At 50.0% G+C, this 26177-nt stretch overlaps 1 protein-coding gene across 3 annotated transcripts in view; it reads right to left on the bottom strand.

The window, feature by feature from the left end:
• The window catches only part of ECE1 (endothelin converting enzyme 1), a 129350-nt gene that overhangs the window by 9772 nt on the left and 93401 nt on the right, over positions 1 to 26177 (bottom strand). For all 3 annotated transcript variants that reach the window (XM_031009777.3, XM_055387005.2, XM_031009776.3), the window contains exons 9-16: positions 21378 to 21520; positions 19118 to 19232; positions 12269 to 12379; positions 10880 to 10978; positions 9976 to 10053; positions 7686 to 7789; positions 973 to 1083; positions 181 to 248 (exon numbers count right to left, since the gene is read on the bottom strand). In XM_031009777.3, the coding sequence (XP_030865637.1) occupies positions 181 to 248; positions 973 to 1083; positions 7686 to 7789; positions 9976 to 10053; positions 10880 to 10978; positions 12269 to 12379; positions 19118 to 19232; positions 21378 to 21520 (829 nt within the window). The remainder of the gene's footprint in view (positions 1 to 180; positions 249 to 972; positions 1084 to 7685; positions 7790 to 9975; positions 10054 to 10879; positions 10979 to 12268; positions 12380 to 19117; positions 19233 to 21377; positions 21521 to 26177) is intronic.

Here is a 26177-nt window from a genome sequence, read left to right as displayed (position 1 = left end):
CTCCCACAGCGCTGGGATTACAGGCATAAGCCATCATGCCCAGCCTAATTTTTTTTTTAGTAGAGATGGAGGTCTTGCTATGTTGCCCAGGCTGGTCTCAAACTCCTGCCCTCAAGCAATCCTCCTCTTAAAGCACGGAGATTACAGGCATGAGCCATCGTGCCCGGCTGGAATTCGTACCTTGATCATCAAAAGCATGAGTCAGCTCATGGCCCACGACGACACCTATGCCACCAAAGTTTAAGGCCCTGGAGGGAAAGACACAAAGGGAGAGGTGATGCTTTGAGAGGAGGGCCTCTCACTCTTGCCCAGGTATGTGACCCTCACTTCCTGGGCTTAGAGATATAGCAAAATTCCACAGGGCTCTGTGTGAATAAGGGTGTGGTCATGGCCTGAGTCTCCAGCGAGGCCCCTGAAGCCAGAGGGAGGCTGGGCACAGTCTATGTGGTCAGCTGTGCCCACTGGGCACCACGCGCTGTGCTAGATGCTCTACAGACCTAACTGTCCTCTTCAGTCATTGCGAAAGAGTTAGCAATGGTCGCCATTGACCAGCTCTATTCATGAGCAGACCAAGGCTGGGAATGGGTCAATTGCTTTGCCCAAGGACCACACAATCATCCAATAGCAGACCTGGGATTCAAACTGAGACAGCAGCCTTAACCCTCCCCACTCCCCAGCTCTGACTGTGTTATAACATTGTCAGAGGGGCGTTTCCCTGAGGTAGGGCTCTTGATTCCATGAGATGCTCCCAATACCCCACTGTGCAGGGCTTCCAGATCTCACTGGAGGGAAGGAAAGTGGGTGAGGATGTTGCTTCCTCTGCAACATCTCTGACATCCCAAGCCACCTGGAGCACTGGGGCAAAGATCACATGGTGAGACTGACTGAGGTCGTATGGGCCCCAGGGCTGGGCTGGGGGTCCACTGAGGGCTGGGGAAAAGAACTGTGGTAGGGGCCCCAGAGGCAGCCTACTTGGGTGAGGAGCGTGTGTAGAATGGTGCCTGCAGGATCCCGGCCGGAAACACAATCTCATTCTTGGTGGGCGAGTAGTAGGCGTTCACCATGGGCGGGGTCATGCTCCACCTGCAAGCAACACACATGCAGGAGGTCTCAGCACAGGGCGGGAGGCAGGTGGGGACAGCCTGCCTGGAGCGCTGCTTGGGGATCGGGAATAAGGGCATTAAAAATGCAGACTCTCCTTGACCCCAGGCCCAAGTGCACACAAGTACAAGGACATCTACAGAAGGACTGTTTGTTTGTTTTGAGACAGGGTCTCGTTCTGTTGCCTAGGCTGGAGTGCAGTCGTGTGATCATGGCTGACTGCAGCCTCAACTTCTGAGCCTCAAGCCATCCTCCTGCCTCGGACTCCCAAAGTGCTGGAATTACAGGCGTAAGCCACTGTGCCCGGGTGCAGGACTGCTTTTTAGGAGAAAACTAGAAAACACCTGACTGTCTATAAATAAGGAATCAGTTAATTAATGATGTCATATCACACGGTGGAATACTGAGGTTCTTACAAAGAGCAGGAAGGGCCATTAGATTTTGAAATGTCAGCGCACAGTGGCTCATGCTTTTAATCCCAGGACTTTGGGAGGCTGAGGTGGGTGGATTACTTGAGGCCAGGAGTTCAAGACCAGCCTGGCCAACACGGCAAAACCCTGTCTCTACTAAAAATACAAAAAAAATTAGCCAGGCGTGGTGGCGCACACTTGTAATCCCAGCTACGTGGGTGGCTGAGGCACGAGAATTGCTTAAACCTGGGAGGTGGAGGTTGCAGTGAGCTGAGATTGAGCCACTGTACTCCAGCCTGGGTGACAGAGCAAGGCTATCTCAAAAAAAAAAAAAAAGAAAAAGAAAAAAGAAAAGAAAAAGATTTTGAAAAGTCACCACTGAAGATTTTTTTTTTTTTTTTTTTTTTGAGACGGAGTCTCGCTCTTTCACCCAGGATGGAGTGCAGTGGTGCGATTGTGGCTCACTGCAGCCTCCGCCCCCCGGGGTTCACACCATTCTCCTGCCTCAGCCTCCCGTGTAGCTGGCACTACAGGTGCCCGCCACCTCGCTTGGCTGATTTTTTGTATTTTTAGTAGAGATGGGGTTTCACCGTGTTAGCCAGGATGGTCTCGATCTCCTGACCTCGTGATCCGCCTGCCTCGGCCTCCCAAAGTGCTGGGATTACAGGCATGAGCCACCATGCCCGGCCTTGAAGAGTATCTATTAGCAGTTTTCAAAGTGTGGTCTGTAGACACCTGGTGGGGAGGGTCCTCAAGACCCTTTTAAGGGATCCATGAAATTGAAACTATTTTATTTATTTATTTATTTATTGAGACAGAGTTTCATTCTTGTCGCCCAGGCTGGAGTGTAGTGGCCTGATCTTGGCTCATTGCAACCTCCGCCTCCTGGGTTCAAGTGATTCTCCTGCCTCAGCCTCCCAAGTAGCTGAGCTTACAGGCGCCTGCCACCATGTCTGGCAATTTTTTGTATTTTTGGTAGAGATGGGGTTTCACCATGTTGGCGAACTCAGGTGATCCACCCGCCTCGGCCTCCCAAAGTGCTGGGATTACAGGTGTGAGCAATCACACCCGGCCAAAATCAAAACTACTTTCCTAATAATATTAAGATGTGATTTCCCTTTTCCATTGTGTCACTTGCATGAATGGTGCAAAAGCAACAGTAGGTAAAACTGCTGGAGCCTGACATGAATCAAGGAAGGTTCTGGTGGTCACTGAGCCCCGAGTTCCTCATTAGCATGGGCTCACAGCCAAAATAAAAAAGCCAATCAGCCATTTTCACTTAGAACATCCTTGATGAAGTAGCTCGCTTTATGTATGTATGTATGTATGTATTTATTTATTTTGAGGCAGAGTCTCACTCTGTCGCCCAGGCTGGAGTGCGGTGGTGTGACCTTGGCTCATTGCAACCTACACCTCCCAGGTTCAAGTGATTCTCCTGCCTTAGCCACCTGAGTAGCTGGGATTACAAGTGTGTACCACCACCCATGGTTAATTTTTTGTATTTTTAGCAGAGACAGGATTTCGTCATGTTGTCTAGGCTGGTCTTGAACTCCTGGCCTCAAGTAACCCGCCCACCCTGGCCTCCCAAAGTGTTGGGATTACAGGCATGAGCCGCTGCGCCGTCATAATGATTAATTTCATTACATCTCAACCCCTGAATACAAGACTTTTTTTTTTTTCTTTTTAAGCGACAAGATCTTGTTGTGACACCCAGGTTAGAGTGCGGTGGCATGATCATGGCTCCCTACAGCCTCAAACTCCTGGGCTCAAGCTATCCTCCCACCTCAGCCTCTCAAGTAGCTGGGACTACTAGCACTCGTGACCATGCCTGGCTAATTTTTTTTTTTAATGTTACAGAGGTGAAGTCTTGCTGTGTTGCCCAGGCTGGTTTTGAATTCCTTAAGCGATCCTCCCACCTCAGCCTCCTGCAGTGCTGGGACTGCAGGTGTGAGTCACCACACCTGGCAGAAGACTTTTTAATATTCCATGTGACCAGTGGGAAATCCACATATAAAGCACTCTGCTTCTTTCCTGGAACCCTGTTGGTACTTTTAGGATGACAGGTAAACTATGGAATTTCAGACATGGACATCTGGCAGACATTTTCTTTAAAATGAATAAAGTGAGCTTATCACCTCAAGGAAAACAACTCAAGCCATCTGTTGCCAATGATAAAAATATGAGATTTAAAAAAATGTTGAAGTTTCAGGCTAAAATTAAAATTTTGAAAAACTTATATTGGCCACCACAAGTTTGACACCTTACCAATAATAATTAAAGGTTTTTCTCATGAGGTCAGCAGTGATATTAACAAATGTGGATTTTTTTGCTACTGTATATTGGAAGCACAACCATTTGGAAGATCTGTAAGACTCAGTGAACCATTGTTTTCCAAATGACTAAGGCATGATACAAAATCACGCCTGGGTAAAAGATCCATTCAAAGTGCAGGACAGACCAATGGAATTTAGTATAACAGAGTATGAAAAGTTCATGAAGGCTGGGCATGGTGGCTCATGCCTGTAATCCTAGCACCTCGGGAGGCCGAGGTGGGAGGACTGCTTGAGCCCAAGAGTTCGAGACCAGCCTGGGCAAAAAAAATTACAAAAATTCCAGCCTGGGTGACATGGTGAAACCTGTCTCTACAAAAAATACAAACATTCGCCAGGTGTGGTGGTGTGCACCTGTAGTCCCAGCTACTCAGGTGGCTGAGGTGGGAGGATCACCTGAGCCTGGGAAGGTTGAGGCTGCAGTGAGCTGAGATTATGCCACTGCACTCTGGACTGGGTGATACAGTGAAAAAAAGAAAAAAGAAAAAAATAAAGTTCATGGATGTGGTTTCAGATTCCATAGTGCAATTAACCTTTAAAAAATTATCACTTTTCGAGTTTTGGTGTAGTATCAGAAGAACGTGCACAAGTACCAGAAAAGACAATTAAAATATCCCTCATCCCCCCCTTCCCCAACTAAATTCCTATGTGAGGCAAGAATTCTCTTTTTTTTGAAACAAAGTCTTGTTCTGTCACCCAGGCTGGAGGGCAATTGGGGTGCAGTGGCGTGATCTTGGCTCACTGCAACCTCTGCCTCCAGGGTTTAAGCAATTCTCTGCCTCAGCCACCTGAGTAGCTGGGATTACAAGCACCCGCCACCACGTCTGGCTAATTTTTTGTATTTTTAGTAGAGATGGGGTTTCACCATCTTGGCCATGCTTATCTTGAACTTCTGACCTCGTGATCCACCCACCTCAGCCTCCCAAAGTGCTGGGATTACAGGCGTGAGCCACCACGCCTGGCCAAGAATTCTTTCTATATATAAAAACAACATATGGTAACAGATTGACTGCAGAATCAGATATGAGAATCCAGTTGTCTTTGATTAAGCCAGACATAAAGAAATTTGCAAAAAGTAAAATGATACCTCTCTTCTCATTAATTTTTTGAACATAGTTATTTTCCATAAAATTTTAAAAAAATCAGGGCCGGTGCAGTGGCAATGGCACCATCTTGGATCACCCGCAACGTCTGCTTCCCGGGTTCAAGTGATTCTCCTGCCTCAGCCTCCTGAGTAACTAGGATTACAGGCATGTGCCACCACGCCTGGCTAATTTTGTATTTTTAGTAGAGATGGGGTTTCTCCATGTTGGTCAGGCTGGTCTTGAACTCCCGACCTCAGGTGATCCACCCGCCTTGGCCTCCCAAAGTGCTGGGATTACAGACGTGAGCCACCGCGCCCGGCAATAATTTTTTTAAGAGTGTAGAAGGATCCCAAGACCAAAAAAAGGTTTTGAAAGTAACGGTATATAGTCATGAGGTATTTGGCATTTCAATGACTTCTCTGGTACAGAGGGGAAGGGTGAGTGAGGAGTGCAGTGAGATGGGTACCACATTTCTTCTAAGAGCCTAGACAGTCACTCTGCCTTCTCCAGGTGAGCCCCACAGCCATGGGAAGATACTGAGAACTTTATTTATTTTGAGATGGAGTCTCACTCTGTTGCCTAGGCTGGAGTGCAGTGGTGCAATCTCTGTTCACTGCAACCTCTGCCTCCAGGGTTCAAGCGATTCTCCTGCCTCAGGCTCCCAAGTAGCTGGGATTACAGGTGTCTACCACCATGCCTAGCTAATTTTTGTATATTTAGTAGAGATGGGATTTCACCATGTTGGCCAGATTGGTCTTGAACTCCTGACCTCAGGTGATCTACCCGCCTTGGCCTCCCAAAGTACTGGGATTACCGATGTGAGCCCCCGTACCTGGCCAAGAACTCTATTTATGTATTTATTTATTTTAGAGATAGGGTCTTGCTCTGTAGCCCAGGCTGGAGTGCAGTGGTACAATTGTAGCTCACCACAACCTCAACCTCCTGGGCTCAAGCGCATGCTACCACGTCCAGCTAATTTTTTAAATTTTTTGTAGAGATGGGGTTTCACCATGTTGCCCAGGCTGGTCTCAAACTCCTGAGCTCAAGAGATCCTCCCACCTTGACCTCTCAAAGCGTTCGAATTACAGGCGTGGGCCACTGTACCTGGCCATATGGAGGAATTTAAAACATCATATTTATATTCAAATAATCACAAATACTTCAATGGGTAGGCAAGGAAATTTAAATAAAAAAATTCAAGCTAAGTTAAAATACTTCAGATAAACTGGCAACAGAGCCTATGCCATGTTCTGAAGGTAAAAGCCCACCTTCTTGTACATAGCGGGGTGTCCTGGTTGGAGGCTGGAAATGAAGGAAATAGAGATGTTTGAACCCCTATAGTCCACCAGGGGGCACCAGAGGCAAAGAGAAGTTCATTGCACCCTTCCCTAAGATTTATCCCAGATGTTTGCACTGAGGAATGGAAGGACCTTGGACTGAAGACTAGAACTGGGCTGACTACATCTAATTTTTTTGAGGAGACAGTTTTTTCTTTCTTTTTTTTTTTTTCAGGCAGGGTCTCGCTCTGTTGCCCAGGCTGGAGTACAGTGGCATGATATTGACTCACTGCAGCCTCGACCTCCTGGGCTCGAGTGATCCTCCCACCTCTGCCTCCCCAGTAGCTGGGACTACAGGTTCGTGCCACCACGCCCAGCTAATTTAAAAAATTTTTTGTAGAGACCACATCTCCCTATGTCGCCCAACCTGGTCTTGAAGTCTTAGGCTCGAGCAATCTGCCCACCTCAGCCTCCAAAGTGCTGGGACTGCAGGCGTAAGCTACTGTGATTGACCTGAGGAGACAGTAATAAAAAGGACAAAGACCAGGTCTCATTCTAGGTTATCCTGATTTAAGGTCAGGAAGCTGTATTTTTTTTTTTTTTTTTTTTTTTTTGAGATGGAGTCTTGCTCTGTCCCCCAGACTGGAGTGCAGTGGCACGATCTCGGCTCACTGCAACCTCCGCCTCCCGGGTTCAAGCAATTCTCGTACCTCAGCTACTCACTCCTGAGTAGCTGGGACTACAGGTGTGCGCCACCACACCCGGTTAATTTTTGTAGTTTTAGTAGAGACAGGGTTTTGCCATGTTGACCATGGCTGGTCTCAAACTCCTGGGTTCAGGTGATCCACCTGTCTTGCCCTCCCAAAGTGCTGGGATTACAGGCGTGAGCCACCACACCCGGCCAGGAAGCTGTATCTTTGAAAAATTTCCCCAAAGGACTCTGATGTGCAGTGAGCTTTGGGAAGCACAGCTGTCAAGCCCATCCAGAACCTTCCCCAGGCCTCTGTGGGCTCCCTGTCCTGAGATCCCACCATTCGTGGTAGTGAGGAACAATGGGAAAGCTGCTCTTGCTGGGGCCTCCTTGGGGTCTGGCGCTCCCCAGAGGTCCTCACATTTGACTGCCATGAGGACCCAAGAACCAGCTCCTCCCATCCTATTCTGCAGAAAATGAAATGAAGGCTCCAAATCCCAAAGGAGTGGAGCGGAGACAAGGTGCCAGATCGGCTCCGCTCCAGAGGCCAGGCTCACCCTGCCAACAGGCTGGGCAGGCTCAAGCCCATCCCAGCTCCTAGCTGGGCCATACTTCTTTTGCCCTTGGTTTCTTCATCTGAAAAGTGGGATAACAAGGGCATCCACTCTTCAGATGGCTCTCGTGATAGCTGATCGGGTACACAGTGAGGGTGCAATGAAGGCCAGTTCGTCCCAAGGCTTGCCCACAGGTGGGGAGCTGGCACCTTCCCGGCAGGGCCTGGGGGAACTCACTGATCTCTGTTGGGGGCTTTCCTGAGCTGGTCGGCAGTGACCCTCCATGAGAAGTTGAAAAACCGCATGGCATTTTCGAAGTAGAGGTCTGGAACTGCGGTGTACTAGAAAAGAAGAAGTGGAGTCAATCACAGTGTGCCCTCGGTGGCGTGCATCTTCCAAGACAGGAAGCCAAGGGCTGTCATGGTTAAGAGATTAATCTGCAGGCTGGAGACCGGAATGCAGGGCTTGGGGCTGCAGGGTCAGCTCTTCTCTTGGCCTTCACCCTGGGGCACGAGATGGAATGACACCGTTGCAGGATGTGCCTACAGCAGTGCCTGGGCCCAGGCAAGAAATACCTCCCATGTTGTCCAATAGAACCTCCTGCGATGATGGATGTTCTGTGCTCTATGCCTGCGCTGTCCAGTATGGCAGACTACTAAGCATTTCTTTCTTTCTTTTTTTTTTGAGACGGGAGTCTTGATCTATCATCCAGGCTGGAGTGCAATGGCACGATCTTGGCTCACTGCAACCTCCACCTCCTGGTTTAAGTGATTCTCGTGCCTCAGCCTCCCTGAGTAGCTGGGATTACAGGCGCATGCCACCAAGCCCAGCTAATTTTTGTATTTTTAGTAAAGACGGGGTTTCACCACATTGGCCAGGCTGGTTTCAAACTCCTGACCTCAGGTGATCAGCCCACCTTGGCGTCCCAAAGTGCTGGGATTACAGGCGTGAGCCACCACGCCCGGCCACTAATAAGCATTTCAAATGTGGCAAGTGTGGCTTTTAAATTTAATTTAAACTAATTTAAGTTTTAATTATTTAAATAGCCACCTGTGGCTAGTAGCTACCATACTAGATCTCAGAAGTAAAGTAGAAATCTATCTGAACTGTCAAGGGCATCACTGTACACCCTTTTCACTACTCAGCCCAGCTTTCTAGCTTTTTTTCTGCTTTTTTGAGACAGGGTCTTGCTCTGTCGCCCACACTGGAGCGCAGTGGTGCAATCGCAGCTTGCTGCAGCCCTGTCTTCTTGAGCATAAGTGATCTTCCCATCTCAGCCTCCCATGTAGCTGGGACTATAGGCACATGCCAACATGCCCAGCTAATCTTTACATTTTTTGTAGGGATGAGGTCTCACTATGTTGCCCGGGCTGGTCTTAAACTCCTGAGCTCAATCGATGCCCCCACCTCGGCCACCCAAAGTGTTGGCATTACAAGCATGAGCCACTGCGCCTGGCTCAGCTCTTGACAGGTGCAAAATTCTCCCTGGCTCTGGTGAAACGCTGGAGTCTCAGGGACAGGACATGGATCCTGGGCTCTGCCTGGGATGCCTCCAGAGGCCCAAGGATCTTGCGTCATGACACTCTGGAGCATCTTAAATGATTCACAAGGAAAAGGCTGCAGAATGAGTCTCATGATCTCAGAAGGAGTTTTTATAGTCTTAGGTTCTAAATATAACCATGATGAGAGGTTATTAGATTTTTAAATGCCTGAATTCAGGCTGGGCATGGTGGCTCATGAATATGAGCCAGCCTGGGAGGCGGAGGTTGCAGTGAGCTGAGATAGCACCACTACACTCCAGTCTGGGCAACAGAATGAGACCCTGTCTCAAAAAAAAATTTTTTTTAAATACCTGAATTCAAGTATTTCAATCACAATAAGATATAAAACTTCATAATTTGAGGCAGAAGCACAATCCACCTAACGGAGTGATTTGCCAAAAGTTCTAACAAGCAGGGATGTATCAATTACCTCCGTTGCCCAAACCAAGCTTAAAAATGCACCTGGATTTACGCTGCTTCTTTCCCATTAGCATTTCAAAGTCAAAATCAGAGGTCCGGGTTTCTGGGGAGGTGGAGGAGGGCCACAGGGACAGGAGGTAACTGGAAGCACGACCAGGGAGGGAGGAGGTGGTGTGGGGTTTTTTCCACTTCATACCCCACCCCTGATGTCTGAGGGCCACCAATTCTCTCTGTACCTTCTGGGGTCTGTTTCCTCCATTATTTCCCACATATTAAATGGAGGTGACCACTTCCAGGGGACACACAGCATGGGTTCTGTACTGACTGGTGGGCACTGCCTGATTGATGGTGGCTACGGGGAGGCAGGGCCTCCAGCTGACCCAGGAGCCAAATTAAGAAGAAGAAGAGGCTTCCTCATGCCTGACCCATCCCCAAGCCCCACACATCATCCCTGTGTGTTTTGACAACCATGCTGCCTCTAGCACCCCATCTGGACCCAGCCCTGCCTCGGCCCTTTTCTAAGGGGGCATTTAGGAACACAAGGAGGCAGGGCAGCAGCTACTCACGTCATTAAACACTTTGTCCAGCTCCTTGGGATCCATGATGAAGTTGGGGTATCCTATCATGTTGTAGATGGCATCGGCCTGGACAGGACAGACAGAGGAAGTGAGTGCCCGGCAACATCAACCAGGCCAGCCTGAGCAACTTGGGTGCAGGGCTCACAGTCTGGGCCAAGGGGAACCAGAGCCAGGCTCTGCCTGCCTTGGGCTTTCATGTCTTTTTCTGGAAAGGTTTTCCCCTTGCCAAACTTCTACTTATCCCTTAGGTCTCTGTTTAAATGTCACTTTCCCAAGGGAAGTCTTCCCTGACTCCCATCCCACTGGAGGGTGCCAGAGCCTTCCCGACCCACGGGACGTGCTGCGTTTTCCTGCACCTTTTCCCCGTACACTCAGCGAGGTTTGTCTTCTACAGACATCCAAGCGATCATGTGCTTGAGGCCTACCCCGAATCCTGCTAGGCCTAGACCGCTCACCCGCTGAAGGCGAGACAGCATCCAGGCTGTGCTGCCGGACAGAACTGGCCTCTCCGGGCGCGGTGGCTCATGCCTATAACGCCAGCGCTTTGGGAGGCCAAGGTGGGTGGATCACCTGAGATCGGGAGTTTGAGACCAACCTGACCCACATGGAGAAACCCCATCTCTACTAAAAATACAAAATTAACTGAGTGTGGTGGCGCACGCCTGTAATCCCAGCTGCTCGGGAGGCTGAGGTGGGAGAATCGCTTGAACCCGGGAGGCAGAGGTTGCGGTGAACCAAGATCGCACCATAGCACTCCAGCCTGGGTAACAAGAACGAAACTCTGCCTCAAAAAACAAACAAACAAACAAAAAAAATGGCCTCTCCTTCCCCCACCCTCCTCTATCTGTGCTGGATGCCACAGCACCCCCTCCAAGTGCCGGGCCAGCCTCACCTTTTCCTTGGCTGATTTTCGGGTTTCCTCATCCATCCACTTCAGGGTGCTCAGGCTTTCCTCAAATGCCTTCTTAATCTCCAGGATGATCTCGGTGGCCTGAGGAGATACACATCACAGCAGTAAGGTTTGGGCACTGGTCTCATGTAAATGCAATGGGCACCCCGTGCAGAACAATGATACAGGGCCAGAGATTAAACTCAATTTTCCAAGCGTCAGGCTGGGTGAGAAGGGGAGCCACAGCTGTGCTTCCAAACCACACTCCTAACGTGAACACCCTGCAAGACAGGACTGGCCTTCCATACACAGGGCTCCATGCTCCAATAAGCTTAGGACGAGCTTCGGGAAAGTTGGAAAAGTCTCTGCTGTGGTACTTTTCAGAGCCTTTAATGTGGTAATGGGCACTGCGATTCTTCCAGAGAGGGCAGAAGACACAGCCTCTCCCAGCCTTATTGCCTTGTTGGACCACAGCATTCCTTTTTGATGGAGCGGGCTTTAAGATCTAGAGTACTCATGTTCCAAGGAGCAGCTTTGGAAATACCATGCTCAGGCTGGATATAGACAGGTGCTCTTGAGGGTGACAATGTCATGAGCAGACAAGCTTGAAGATGGAAAGTTGAAGGTTCTAGAGAAGGGGAAGGCAGAGCTGTGCAGCAACAAGAGCAGAGGGGCCAGCAGACCCCAACTCAGACCCTGCCCAGCTGCTCACAGGCCAGTCACTGTAATGGATTTGAATTGCGGTTGGCTCACCTCCAGCTGCAGATGACAGCTACATAATGAATACTATTTGTCATCAAGATTGTAACAATAAAATGACCACTCCCATTGGCTGAACCCTTATTGTGTGCCGGTGCTCAGTGTGTGGCATCTCATTTAATCTCTCTCCGTGGGAGGAATGCCCCCGTCTCCACATTGCAGATGATGTAAGAACTGTCCCAGGCCACCCGGCCAGCGGTGAGGCCAGGATCTGAGCTTAGGCCGGGCTGTCTCCACGGCGCTCTGCCATGGCACTCCTCTGCCTGTCTAGAACAAACCTGTCACCCACAAAATAAGAAAAATGTCACCCTCTGGGCCAGAGCTGCTCTGCCAACATTCTCTCTGGGTCGTTCGCAGCCCTTGGAGGTGGGGATGGCTGTCACAGCCTTGCAGGCTGCTGGGAGGCTCACGTGAGCTCCTGCAGATAAGGGCCTGGCACTGAAGAGCTGCCCTCATGAGACTCCCATTACCCAGGGCTCGAGGAAGTGAAGCCTCTGCATTAAGGCTGTGGCCCTAAGGTCCCCTGCCCAGGAGCAGGAAAGGCCCAGGGTGGGCTGGAGTGTGAACTGGCAGGTCTGTGCAGGCCACAACAAGTGTGACCTCACAGCCTGTGTCCACGGGGAAGGCACTTACTATGCTCTTGCTGTCCTCGGCGAAGGTTGCTTTGACGAACATGGGGCCCAATGCAAAGCCCAGGTTGTTTTCTGTGTCACTCACGCAAAACTTCCAGCGAGGAAGACAGGTCTGGAAAACACAAGTCAGGGGGCTCCCTGGGCCCCAGCCCTTTGTTTCCCAACCCCTTTCTTGCTGGGAGGTAGCACCATGTGGGGCCCACGCTTTGTTCTGGAAGTTCAGGGAGAGTTTTCCGACCCAGTAAAGTTATTTTAGTCACCGGACCAAGGGGCCACTGATACCCTCACTCCCACCCCCTGCCATTTCCTGAATGCCAGGCTCTGTGCTGGGACTTCACAAATAGTTTCCCGTTGAGCCATTCAATGACCCTCGGGGCTTACAAGCCGTTTGACAGATGGGGAAACACACTCGGCACAGAGCAGCTGCTGGCCCAGGGTGCCCCACGAGTGACAAGTGTTGCTGGAATGAGAACTGAGACGTGCCTGACTCCACATCCTATGCTCCTACCTACCCCCAGCTCGTCCTGCCTCCTGGGAAGACCAGGAGTCCTGGAGGCAAAGAGCGGTGGAGAGTGACTGGTCTACCCTGAGTCACAGAAAAAACTTCCCCAGGGCCAGGGCTCCAATGCCATTGAAGATCTCCTCAAATGAGAACACCACAGCAACATCGCGGGACTTTTTTCTTTTTTTCTTTTTTTTTTGGCAGGGTCTCGCTCTGTCACCTAGGCTGGAGTGCAGTGGTGCGATCACACAGCTCACTGCAGCCTCGACCTCCCAGGCTCAAGTGATCTTCCCACCTTAGCCTCCCGAGTAGCCGGGACAACAGGTGCAGGCCACTATGCCTGGCTAATTTTTTCTATTTAAATTTTTTTTTTTTTTTGTAGAGACATCGTCCCACTATGTTGCCCAGGCTGGTCTAGAACTCTTGGGCTCAAGTGATCCACCTGCCTTGACTTCCCAGAGTGCTGAGATTACAGGCGTGAGCCACCACACCCGGCTCACCACGGGATTGATTGTTTCTCGGTCTCGCCTACAAGCCCCAACAGTCCATACAACACCTCTGTGCAAATCGGAAATAGGCGTCTGTGGGCTGCAACCTCCTGGGCATGGCCCAGGGACGCGTGCCGGGCTAATGTCAGCCCCAGTCACTCCCCGGCCAGGCATCCCTCTGTGGACAGTATATATGACCATGTGTGGTGCCCCTGCTCACATAAATCCCTCGTGCGACAGAGGAAGCAATGTCCTCTTAACCCCAAAGAACAGGTGGTTAACAACCACCCACGCTCAGGGCAGCCTGACTCATAATGGCCCTAAACTGACAACAGCCCAAATGCCCATCAGCAGGCAGACGGATCAACAAAATGTGGTATTTTTATACAGCAACATACTACTTGGCAACAAAAAGGAATGAACTAGCTACTGATATATACGACAGCATGGGTAAATTCCACAGACTCAAGCTGAGCAAAAGCAGCCAGGCACATCGTGTATAATTCCGTCCACATCCAGCTGCACCAGCCTTGGGGGCTGGGGGCTGACAGGAAAGAGGCATGAGGGTACCTGCTGCTCAGAGGGCACTGGACAAATGGATGATGGGAATGTTCTCTATCTTTCTAAATTTTTTTATACATTTTTTTCTTTCTTTCTTTTTTTTTTTAGCATGCTATGCCCAAGGCAGAAGCGGATATTCTCTATCTTGACTGTGGTGATAGTTACACGGGTGACTTCATTGGTCAAACTCATTGAAGCCAAGTGTGATGGCTCATGCCTGTAATCCCAGCACTTCGGGAGGCCGAGGCGAGTGGATCACTTGAGGTCAGGAGTTCAAGACCAGCCTGGCCAACATGGTGAAACCTCGTTTCTACCAAAAATACAAAAATTAGCCAGGCGTGGTGGCACATGCCTGTAATCCCAACTACTCAGAAGGCTGAGGCAGGAGAATAGCTGGAACCTGGGAGGCGGAGGTTGCAGTGAGCCAAGATCAGGCCACTGAACTCCAGCCTGGGTGACAGAGCGAGACTGTCTCAATTGAAAACAACAAACAACAAACAAACAAAAAAGGCCGGGACGGTGGCTCACACCTGTAATCCCAGCACTTTGGGTGGCTGAGGTGGGTGGATCCCCTGAGGTCAGGAGTTCGAGACCACCCTGGCCAACACGGTGAAACTCCGTCTCTACTAAAAATACAAAAATTAGCCGGGTGTGGTGGTAGGCACCTGTAACCCCAGCTACTCGGGAGGCTGAGGCACAAGAATTGCTTGAACCCTGGGGATGGAGGTTGCAGTGAGCTGAGATCATACCACAGCACTCCAGCCTGGGTGACAGAGTAAGACTCTGTCTCAAAACCAAACCAAACCAAAAACTCACTGAACTGAATACTTAATGTACACTGCATTTTTATTGTATGTAAATTATGCCTTAGCTACAAAAATTTCTTCTAGGCAAGAAAGAAGGAAAGAAGGAAGGGCCACTCTTCTTGTCTTACCCATGTTCTTTTTAGTTTTCCCAACTACGTGTCCATTTGGATACCTTGCCCTCAGCCTCTCCCTCCCTCCCCCGCCTACCCTCCCTCGGCCGAGAAGCCCAAAGCTGGACACATGGTCTGTGTCTGGCCGAGGCCGACCACACAGGACGTCAGGACTAGGGGGACTCTAATTTGAAGCTCTGTGGAGGCTCCAGGCTGTGAGGGCTGAATCACAGACTTCCTTATGCGTCGTCTTCTCCAGAGATTCTCTGGATAAACCCATTCCTTCACACGAGCTTTCATTCATTTACGCATGCAGCGTTCTGTGAGCAGTTGCCCTGCATCCTGACTGTGCTAGGTCTTTGGAAGCTAGAGATGAATAAACAGTGAGCCTGCACTCCTGGGTCTCAACTGAAATGCCCAGAACATCCAGTGAGAGAAACAGACATGTAACTGCACCATCCACAGCAGTAATCACAGTGAAGTGTAGCAGTGGAGTGAGAGCGGGCCCTACCGCATATACTGCTCACAGTAAGATTCTCCTGCCTCAGCCTCCCGAGTAGCTGGGATTACAGGTGCCCACCACTACGCCCGGTAATTTTTGTATTTTTAGTAGACACAAGGTTTTGCCATGTTGGCCAGTCTGGTCTCGAACTCCTGACATCAGGTGATCTGCCCGCCTCAGCCTCCCAAAGTGCTAGGATTATAGGTGTGAGCCACCGCACCCAGTCTCTGTTTCTTTTTGCAGATAAAAAACTGTGGCACAGAGAGGTTAAATCACTTGGCCAAAGGGATCACCCAGGGAGTAAGTGGTTGAGGTGGTTTTTTTTTTTTTTTTGAGATGCAGTCTTGCTCCGTCTAACAGGTTGGAGTGCAGTGGTGTGATACTGGCTCACTGCAACCTCTGCTTCCTAGGTTCAAACAATTCTCCTGCCTCAGCCTCCCATGTAGCTGGGATTACAGGTGTGTGTCACTACACCTGGCTATTTTTTGTAGTTTTAGTAGAGGCAGGCTTTCGCCATGTTGGCCAGGGTGGTCTTGAACTCCTGGCCTCAGGTGATCCCACCAGCCTTGGCCTCCCAAAAGCGCTGGGATTACAGACATGAGCCACCGCACCCGGCCTGAGGTGGAATTTGAACTCAGAAAGTCCGGCTCCAATGTCTTCCTTCAAAGAGGCCACGCTCTCTGCCTACAGGTTACGAAGTCCTGGAAGTACTACAGGATGGTGAGAAAAATCTCCAAAAGGAGCGAGGGTCTGATTGATCTGACTGGTCAGGAAGCCTGCATCTTGCAGGTGATCTATGAGTCAGGTCTGGGAAGACGAAGAGCAGCCAGGCAGCCTCCTCCACCCTGACCTGGCTGCAATTTTTTTTTTAACCTCTTGCTCACTGTAATACAAGGAGCACTCAGCAAGGGGTTCCTTCCTCCCTGCTGGAAGTCTCAAGTCACAAATGGGTGATAGCTGATGAGAAACAGCTGCGTGCAGCGCTTGAGCAGTCAGAACAGACTTCACAGGGATCCCCCTGTGTAATCTTAGGTGGTCCTTGAATATGCAAGGCAGGGATCTGTTACCCCTTTTTACAGACAGGAGATTGAGCCCCTGCCCCAGTGAAGCAATCTGCCTAAGGTGTGGTTAGAAGAAACAATTCGACCTTGGATCTTCTGATTCCAGATTCTGTGCTGTTTCCTCACAGCAGGCTCCCTCCCTGCCAGGATGAACAAACGCACACACCACACTGCTTCCCATGTTCTACGCTTTTTCCCGAATGGAGGCCATTCACAAAGGTCCTGTGAGGTGAGGTCAGGAGTGATCTCCAATTGCAGATTAAAAAAACTGAGGCTCAGAGAGGTATAAGGACTACCCAAGGTCACACAGCTAGGAGGTGGCTTTGAGTTGGGCTGCACACAAGCAGGGGGACCTGGCCTGGGCCCAGACTCCGTCACAGTGGGGGAGTGGGGAGGGCTGGAGATTAAGAAACAGGTGAGCAGCAGCCTTCACCCATCAGCCCTGGGGTATCCAGAGACCCCTGCTCAGACCCTCCCACTTCAGGGTTCCCACCTGCCCTTGCCTCTCTTGAGGCCTCCCTGTGCCCCACTTGCTCCAAGTGCCATATTCAAGCAGCACCCTGTGCTTTGAAGGTGGTCCAGGGAAGCTCACTCCATTACTGACTAATTAATTAATTTTTTAAAAAGTGATGGGGTCTCGTTCTGTTGCTCAGGCTGGAGTGCAGTGGTGCAGTCAGTGATAGCTCACTGCAGCCTTAAACTCCTGGGCTCAAGCAGTCCTCCTGCCTCAGCCTCCAGGGTAGCTGGGACTACAGGCATGCACCACTGTGCCTGGCTCAGAACTTTTTTATCTTGCAAATCTGAAACTCTACACTCATTAAACAATAATTCCTCATCCCTCTTCCTCCATATCAGCCCTTGGCAACCACAGGGAAGCTTGACCTTAACTTTTGGTTCCTGCAGAGCAGAGGCTGAGTGGTACAGAGCTCAGGGCTACGGAATCAGATAGGCTGGGTTTCAGAGCCTCCTCTCCACTTATAAGCAACTTTGAACAAGTCCCTTTCCCTCACTGAGCCTCGATTTCATCATCTGTAAAATGGAAGAGGATAACAGCTGTTGTAGGAATTTATAATGCCTATAAAAGGTAGATATCCAATAATGGTATCTTTGGTTATTATCATCATTATGTAAGTGAGGAACTGAAAGTGCCTCAAAGTTGTAAACATCAGATCTGGGATTTTCATTCAAGCTTGCTGCTTTCTTTTTTCTTAAAATAAACACATAAATATATTTAAAAAAAACCAAAACAGAGACAGGATCTTGCTGTTTTCCAGGCTGGGCTCAGGTGATCCACCTGTCTCGGCCTCTCAAAGTGTTAGCATTACAGGCGTGAGCCACCACACCAGGCCCTTGCTGCTTTCTTGCTGGGTGACTATGAAAGTCCCTTCACCTCCCTGAGCCTCAGTTTCCTCATCTGTAACCTGGGAAGGTGAGAGAATATGTGGGTGTATGTTCCACACACAGACCATCTTTGGAACCATCATCCTGGGTCCTGATCAAATCTCTCTGTAGGAAGTCCCCTGGGAGGCCAAGTTCTGCAGGGAACAGAATCCTGGCTTTGGCCCCATCTCTAACCCAGGGCCAGTCCAAGGTAGATGCAGGAGGAGCAGGAAGGCAAGTTGGCCGGGCAGGGCAGCCAACCCACTGCTCCCGCTTTGTCCTCTGCAGGGCAGTATGCTTCTTGTGGCCAAGGTCTGGTGGTGCCCTTGGAAGTGCCTCTGGTTAGAAATGGGGCTTGTTCCTAGCTACCCTCTCCCTCAGTCCCCTTCCTGCCAGAGGTAGGTTTGCTTGGGGATGGGAGAGAGGACGTGTAGGATGCATTCCAGGGCTCGAAGCAGGAGCCCACATCCTGCCATTCTCTGCCAATCCTCATCTGGATTGGACTCTGGGAAGGGCTGCAGGAGTGGGGTCCAGCTGGAGTCCGCTCTGCCTGCTCTCTGGGGAGGATTGTTGGGGTCTTGCTAGCTGCTGTCTGGGTTGGGGAAGCTGTGCCAGGTGAGCTTGGCACACCAGCCTCTACTGCTCTGTAGCTGGGGCCTCTTCCAGCCACTCTCTGGGGCCCGAGCGTGATGTATCCCATCAGCACATACGAGAACTGGTCATTTCCTATCACCTCCCTCAGCCGGTGTGGGCTCTCGGGGTACAGACCCCAGCTCACCTGTCTCAGTATTCCCGTACTGGGCTTAGAGCCTGGCACGCGATGGCAGGAGTTCAATGAGTAACCATTAGTCGGCTGCATGAGTGAGAGGGTGACAGCCACTTCCTTGGGGAGAAGGTGGAAGTGGCTGTGGAACTTTCCACTGGGGGTAGGTTCCCCTGTGGGAGGGCAGGGAAGGTCCCTGAAGCCTCTGGAAGAATGGACCCTCAGGGCTCCCGGCAGGGGCATTTAACGGCAGGTAGAGCCCACCTGGCCTGGGGTTTCCCAGACTGCAAACTGGGAGGAAAATAATAACACTGAACAGTCGCGTGGTGCTTCTAAGAACCAGGTGCTGTTCTGTGTTTTACGTTTCCGGGGAAGAAGTAATACTATTGGTGGTCCCCTGTGCAAAGTGGGGCTAATAACAGTACCCACCTCACAGGCATTGTGAGGATCACGAGTTGTTCAAGGGGAGCATCTATCATCACTACTGGCAACTACTTTTTGCTATAAATTGGCTGAGTGGCTAGGACTCCTCTTTACCCTTTACTTGGCATAATCACTCCTTCTGGAAGCTTCTACCCACCCCCAGCTGGCTGAGGTCTCTTCCTGTGCTCCCACAGACACCTTGGCATAAAGTAGGCGCTCAGCCCATATTCAGGCATACGCAGTAGCAGGCTCACCTTCTTGGTCCCGTACATGACTTCCATGAACTTCTCATCGGCGTCCTGAAAGCGCTGGTCAAGGAAGGAGCTTGTTTTCCGCACCAGGTTCCAGATCATGTAGTTGTTGAGCAGGCTGCGGGGAGAAGAGGCCAGAGAGGCTCAGGGACACCTAGGCAGGGAGCATCGCGGCCCTTCCCCTGCTGGCCCCTAGGGGGCTCTCAAACTTGGCCTGTGACCCCAGGCCCCTTCCAGCCTGCGGGGGCTTGGTGGGTTACTGCTCCCTAAGCACGTGCAATGTAAGCTCTTCAAGGGAAAAGCCTGGGTCTTCTACCATAGGAAACGCTTCAGTGTTTAGTGCAGTCACTTGTATACCACAGGCGCTCAATAAATGCTTGTTGCCTAGCTGCTCTGTGTCTGGAAGCTATGAAGCCCCAGCATGGAGACCCACCCCAGTGGTGTATGCTACAGGGCTGGGCTGGAGAGGTGACTACCACTTCTACAGCTTGGAGGTGCCCCAGCCAGAAGGCCAGAGAGGCTAAGAATAGCAGGGGCAGGAAAAGAAGCTCAGCCCAGCCAGGCCAAGCTTTCCATGATGAGAGCTCCTACTGCCCCACCTGCAGGGCACAGGGAACCTATCTGTAGCTGTTGCCACCGTTGCCAAGAAGTCACCTTGAGACTGTAGTGAACATCTAACCTCTAATCAGAATCAACCAAAATGCCTGATAATGAGAAGGAGGAAGTAAAGAACTGTATTTGTACATGACGGAGTACTATGCAACCATGAAAAATGATGTTTGCAGAGGTTTTGAGATGACAAGGGGGAAAATGTTCAGGATACAGGTCAAAGGAAAAGGAGACTAGACATTTAGTCATGATAATGGGAAAAAAAGACCACATATTAGAAAACCCATCTCTCTTTCCCTCCTCTCTCCTGCCCTCCCCCATGCTTTCTCTCTACATATGCACACACACACACAAGATCAACAGGAGTCATTTAAAATTTTTTCAGAGCCTGGTGAAGTGGCTCACACCTGTAATCTTAGCATTTTGAGAGGCCAAGGTGGGAGGATTGCCTGAGACCAGGAGTTTGAGACCAGCCTGGGCAACATAGTGAGACCCCATCTCATTAAAAAAATTTTAACAAGTAAGTTTGGGGAGTTAGGAAAAAAATAAGTTAAATACGATAAATTTTTTCCCTATTTTTTTGGTAGTTTTAAAAAAATTTTTTAAAAATTGTAAGTATTGCCGGGTGTGGTGGCTTATGCCTGTAATCCTAGCTGTTTGGGAGGCTGAGGCAGGCAGATCAACTGAGGTCAGGAGTTGGGGACCAGCCTGGCAAACATGGTGAAACCCCATCTCTACTAAAAATACAAACATTAGCCGGTGTGGTGGCAGGTGCCTATAATCCCAGCTGTTTGGGAGGCTGAGGCAGGAGAATCATTTAAACCTGGGAGGCAGAGGTTGCAGTGAGTTGAGATCGCATCACTACACTCCAGCCTGGGTGACAGAGTGAGACTCCATCTCAAAAAAAAAAAAAAAGAAAAGAAAAGAAAGAAAATAGTAAGTATTAACTAAAAATAATAGCCAACATTTACTGAGTCCCAGTATATGCTAGGCACTCTATTAAATCACCTCATATGGATTGTTTCACTTGATTCTCACTAAATGGTAGGTGCTAGGTTTTTTTGTTTGAGACAGGGTTTTACTCTGTCTCCCACGCTGGAGTGCAACAGTGCAATCACAGCTCACTACAACCTCTGCCTCCTGAGCTCAAGAGATCCTTCCACTTCAGCCTACCTCTCAAGGAGCTGGGTGACAGGCACGCGACACCATTTTTTGTAAATGGTGTAAAATGGTGTAAATGGTGTAAAAAAATCTGGCTAATTTTTTATTTTTTGTAGAGACACTGTCTCACCATGTTGCCCAGGTGGGTCTCAAATGCAGGGACTCAAGGGATCCTCCTGCCTCTGTCTCCCAAAAGTCCCGCAATTACGGGCGTTCATGCCTGGCCACAGGTGCTATTTGTATCACCATTTTATGAAGGAGGACAATGAACTTAAGAAAAGTTAAGAAATTTGCCCAAGGCTACAAAGCTGGTAGTTGGAAAGAGGCTGGGATTTAAACCTGTGCTTATAACCAGGATGTCCTGCTGCCTCTCATAAAAGCCCGCCCAGGTCCCACTCTCCTGAGTCAGATTGTCATCCCCACCCCTGCCCACCTGCCCAAGAAGAGGGCTGTCTGTGAGAGGCGTGCCCCAGGCCACTGGGTGTCCCCTTACCATTTGTCGGTGGTGTTGATGAGAGTGGAGACCTGCTCAAGGTATTCCTTGTCATAGACCACAATAGGCTCGGATTCATTGATCTCCACGGGGTAGAAGATGGTGTTGAGAAAAGGTAACCAGTTGATGGCGGGTGCCAAGGTCTACAAGGGAAAAGGACAATGTGACCCTGTGGGGCTGCTCCTCCTCATAGCCCAGGGCTCTAGGACGGGCTTCTACAGGAAGCAAAGGAAAGAGCTTGGGCTTGGCGCCATCTGACAGCGCACCGGGCAGAGAGTCAAGCGGAGCCCGGCGGGCTTTTGTCAGAGATGCTGTAGGTAGAATTCTAAGGAGTCCAACACCAAAATTTAACTTGAAATGGAATGAGGATGCAATGAGAAGATGCAGCAGCTGCCGCTACCATTCAGCAAGCGTCTCCTGTGTGCCAGGAGCCGTGGCAAATGATTGATGCATATGATTCCAACTGGTCCTCATGCGAGTCCAAGCAGTAGGTACTATTATCCCTGCTTCATGGATGAGGAGACTGAGCTTCAGACAGGCCTGAAACAGTTGCGCTTGTAGACTCTGCAGCCAAACTGCCTGGGCTCATCTTCTAGCTCTCTTCCTTGCTAGCTGTGTAACCCTGGGTAAGTTAATGCATCCTTCTGGGCCTCAGTATCTTGTCTGAGAAGTGGGGATCACCATAATAACAGAACCCACTTCACTGGGTTATTTGTGAGGACTGAACAAGCTTATGCTGTTTGTTCTGTTCAACATGGGCTTCTGTAAGTAGCATCAGTGAACTTCTACATGATTGGTAAATTCAGGATGACAGCAGCATAACGTGTGAGCTGCATTGGTCCGAAGGTGATATTTCTCAGGCATGGGATCGGGAAGGGTTGAACATTAACCTTCAGCAAGAAAGGAAAAGCCCTCAGCTCAGCTGATGCACACAGCAGGCTGGTCAGCTCTACTTTTTTTTTTTTTTTTTTTTTTGAGACGGAGTCTCACTCTCTCGTCCAGGCTGGAGTGCAGTGGTGCCATCTTGGCTCACTGTAACCTCTGCCTCCAGGGTTCAAGTGATTCTCCTGTTTCAGCTTCCCGAGTAGCTGGGATTACAACAGGCACCCACCACCATGCCCGCTTAATTTTTGTATTTTTAGTAGAGATGGGGTTTTGCCATCTTGGCCAGGCTGGTCTTGAACTCCTGACCTCAAGTGACCCGCCTGCCTCAGCCTCCCAAAGTGCTGGGATTATAGGCATGAGCTACCGCACCCAGCCTGGTCCGCTCTATTTTAAGATGACTGAAAATGAGCCCTCGCGCCTGGGCTCTCCTCACAGAGGCTCCTTCCAGCCCTGTAACTCTCAGCCTCCAGCAGGTTGCACTTTCTCTGTGACCCTAAAGGCGCTTGCTCAGAGCTCTCTTTTTCTTTTCTTTTTTTTTTGAGATGAAATCTTGCTCTGATGCCCAGGCTGGAGTGCAGTGGCGTGATCTCAGCTCACTGCAACCTGCAACCTCCGCCTCCTGGGTTCAAGCAATTCTCCTGCCTCAGCCTCCCTAGTAGCTGGGATTATAGGTGTGAGCCACCAATCCTGGCTAATTTTTGTATTTTTAGTAGAGACGGGGTTTCACCACGTTGGTCAGGCTGGTCTCGAACTCCTGACTTCATGATCTGCCTGCCTCGGCCTCCCAAAGGGCTGGGATTAACAGCACTTTGAGCCACCCCACCTGGCCAGAGCTCCCTGTCTTATCTGCAGGGTCTTGGTGTCCACAGCTAGCACTTCCCAGCTGGCGCTTTCCCCACGGCAGCCTCCAGCCATGCTGAGGTACTCCTCAAGGTTCTAATTATTGTTTTGTTAGGATTCTGATTACAAAGTTGCGCAACTTAAAAAAAAATTGTGGTACACTTTGGAAGGCCGAGGCCAGTGGATCACCTGAGGTCAGGAGTTCAAGACCAGCCTGGACAACATGGTGAAACCCTGTCTCTACCAAAAATACAAAAATTAGCCGGGCGTGGTGGTACATGCCTGTAGTCCCAGCTACTCGGGAGGCTGAGGCAGGAGAATCACTTGAACCAGGGAGGCGGAGGTTGCAGTGAGCCAAGATCACGCCACTGCACTCCAGCCTGGGCAACAGAGCGAGACTCCATCTCAAAAAAAAAAAAGTTGTGGTAAAATACATACAACATAAAATTCACCATCTTCACCATGTTTAAGAGCACAGTTCAAGGACGGGCGCAGTGACTCATGCCTGTAATCCCAGCACTTTGGGAGACTGAGGTGGGCAGATCGCTTGAGCCCAGGAGTTCAAGACCAGCCTGGGCAACATGGTGACACCCCATCTTTACAAAAAAAATTTAAAAATTAGCTAGGCATGGAGGCCTGAGCCTGTAGTCCCAGGTGGGAGAATTGCTTGAGCCTGGGAGGTCGAGGCTGCAGTGAGCTGAAATCACACCACTACACTTCAGCCTGGTTGACAGAGTGAAACCCTGCCTCAGAAAAAAAAGAGCACAGTTCAGGGGCATTCAGTCCATTCACACTGCAGTGCTACCATCACCACCACTGTCCAGGCACAGATTGCTTTTTAAAATTATTTATTTTGTTTTGAGACAGTCTCACTCTGTCGCCCACGGTGGAGTGTAGTGGTGCGATCTCAGCTCATTGCAACCTCCGCCTCCCGGGTTCAAGCGATTCTCCTGTCCCAGCCTCCCAAGTAGCTGGGACTACAGGCACATGCCACCACCCTTGGCTAATTTTTTTTTTTTTTTTTTTTTTTTTTTTTTTTTTTTAGTAGAGATGGGGTTTTACCACATTGGTCAGACTGGTCTCGAACTCCTGACCTCTGGTGATCCACCTGTCTTGGCCTCCCAAAGTGAGGGGATTACAGGCGTGAGCCACCGCGTCTGGCCCCACAGATTTCATCTTGCAAATGTGAGACTCTACCCATCAGGCAATAACTTCCCACTGGCCCCAACCCCCACTCCTGGAAACTACCATTCTACTTTCTGTCTCTATGAACTTGACTACTCTAGGTACCTCATATAAGTAGAATCAGGCAGTATTTGTCCTTTTGTGATTGGCTTATTTCGCTTAGCACAGTATCCTCAAGTAAAGTTGCATAACTTTTGTTCTGCTCTTGTTCTATTTTCCCCACACGTACTGCTATTTTTAGTGTGCGATTTCACAGAACACAAGGTTTTTTGGAATTACATATACTGCTACAGCAAAAATGCCTGTACATGTCGACCACTTAGATGGATATGTCTGGCATTTAGCAAGCAACTCATCAATATTGGCCATTACAATCTTTGCTCAAGGTCTCCCATGTATGTTCCTGGGCCTGTCCAATTCCAAATTCTCTTTTGTTTTCTTGAAAAAGGACAAAATGCAAGACAAAGGAGGTGAGAGAGGCTCCACGTATGGCCTTCACATGCAAAAATCAATCAATAAAGTCAAATTGATCTGTAATGTAAGACCAGTCTATAGCCTGTTGGTAAATACTGATGACACCCTCTGTGAGAGAGGTAGCCATAAACCCCCGCTTAACAGATGCTGAGGCCGGGCGCGGTGGCTCACGCCTGTAACCCCAGCACTTTGGGAGGCCGAGGTGGGCAGATCACGAGGTCAGGAAATGGAGACCATCCTGACTAAGAGGGTGAAACCCCATCTCTACTAAAAATACAAAAAATTAGCCGGGCATTATGGTGGACGCCTGTAGTCCCAGCTACTCGGGAGGCTGAGGCAGGAGAATGGCATGAACCCGGGAGGCAGAGCTTGCAGTGAGCGGAGATCGCGCCACTGCACTCCAGCCTGGGCGACAGAGCGAGACTCGGTCTCAAAAAAAAAAGAGATGCTGAATTTGCAGATGGGGTAAGCTGACTTTCCTGAGGTCACATAGTTAACTAGCCACTGTGGAGGTCTAAAACCCAGGTTCACTCATCTCTTTGGGTTTAAAAGGGCAACTCAGCTGCTGGGGAACAAGGACCTCAAAGGACAGGTGAATTTGTGAGGAGGGCAGGTCCTGAAGGCAGTGGCGTGCTGGTAAACAGTTAACAACTGTGCCGGGCACGGTGGCTCACGCCTGTAATCCCAGCACTTTGGGAGGCCAAGACAGGAGAATCACCTGAGTCCAAGAGTTCAAGACCAGCCTGGCCAACATGATGAAACCCTATCTCTACTAAAAATATAAAAAAGTTAGCCAGGCGTGGTGGTGCACGCCTGTAATCCCAGCTACTTGGCAGGCTGAGGCATGAGAATCACTTGAGCCTGGGAGGCGGAGGCTGCAGTGAGCCAAGATCATGCCACTGCACTCCAGCCTGGGCAACAGGGCGAAGCTCTGTCTCAAAACAAAAACAAAAACAAAACAGTTAACAACCGGCTCTCAGTTTCTGGGTAACTCTTCCCACCGTGGCTGATGGTAAAATACCTGCGGAGCTGGTAAGAGATGTGCGCAGCGGACTTGGGGGCCAGGGGGCTCCAGTGCATCCCTGCCAGCTAGGTGAGCTGGGAAGAGCCACTTGGGCTAAGAATGAGATAAGAATGAGCAGACCTGGATCAGCATCCCCAGGAGGAACCAGCTCTGGGACCTCCAGCCTTTTTCTGTTCTTTCTCTAAAAAGGGGACAACAGCCTCCCCTCCCAGAGCTGATAGATCTGTGCCTCTTATACCTGCTTGCCCAATAACCCTGAGTTTCTTTTCTCCTTATCTTGTCCTCTCTGCCCTCCTCCTGGTAGGAGGCCCTCAGGCAGGTAACCTCTGAGGCTAATCTTTGACATTTCTGTGACTACAAAAACTGGAGCTGTGCTTGTGAGATCCTCAAAT

This window comes from Gorilla gorilla, chromosome 1 (genome assembly GCF_029281585.2).
Source record: "Gorilla gorilla gorilla isolate KB3781 chromosome 1, NHGRI_mGorGor1-v2.1_pri, whole genome shotgun sequence".
NCBI classification, from domain to species: Eukaryota; Metazoa; Chordata; class Mammalia; order Primates; family Hominidae; genus Gorilla; species Gorilla gorilla.
The sequence above is the reverse complement of the archived record's forward strand: the minus strand, read 5'-3'. Positions and strand labels throughout refer to the sequence as shown.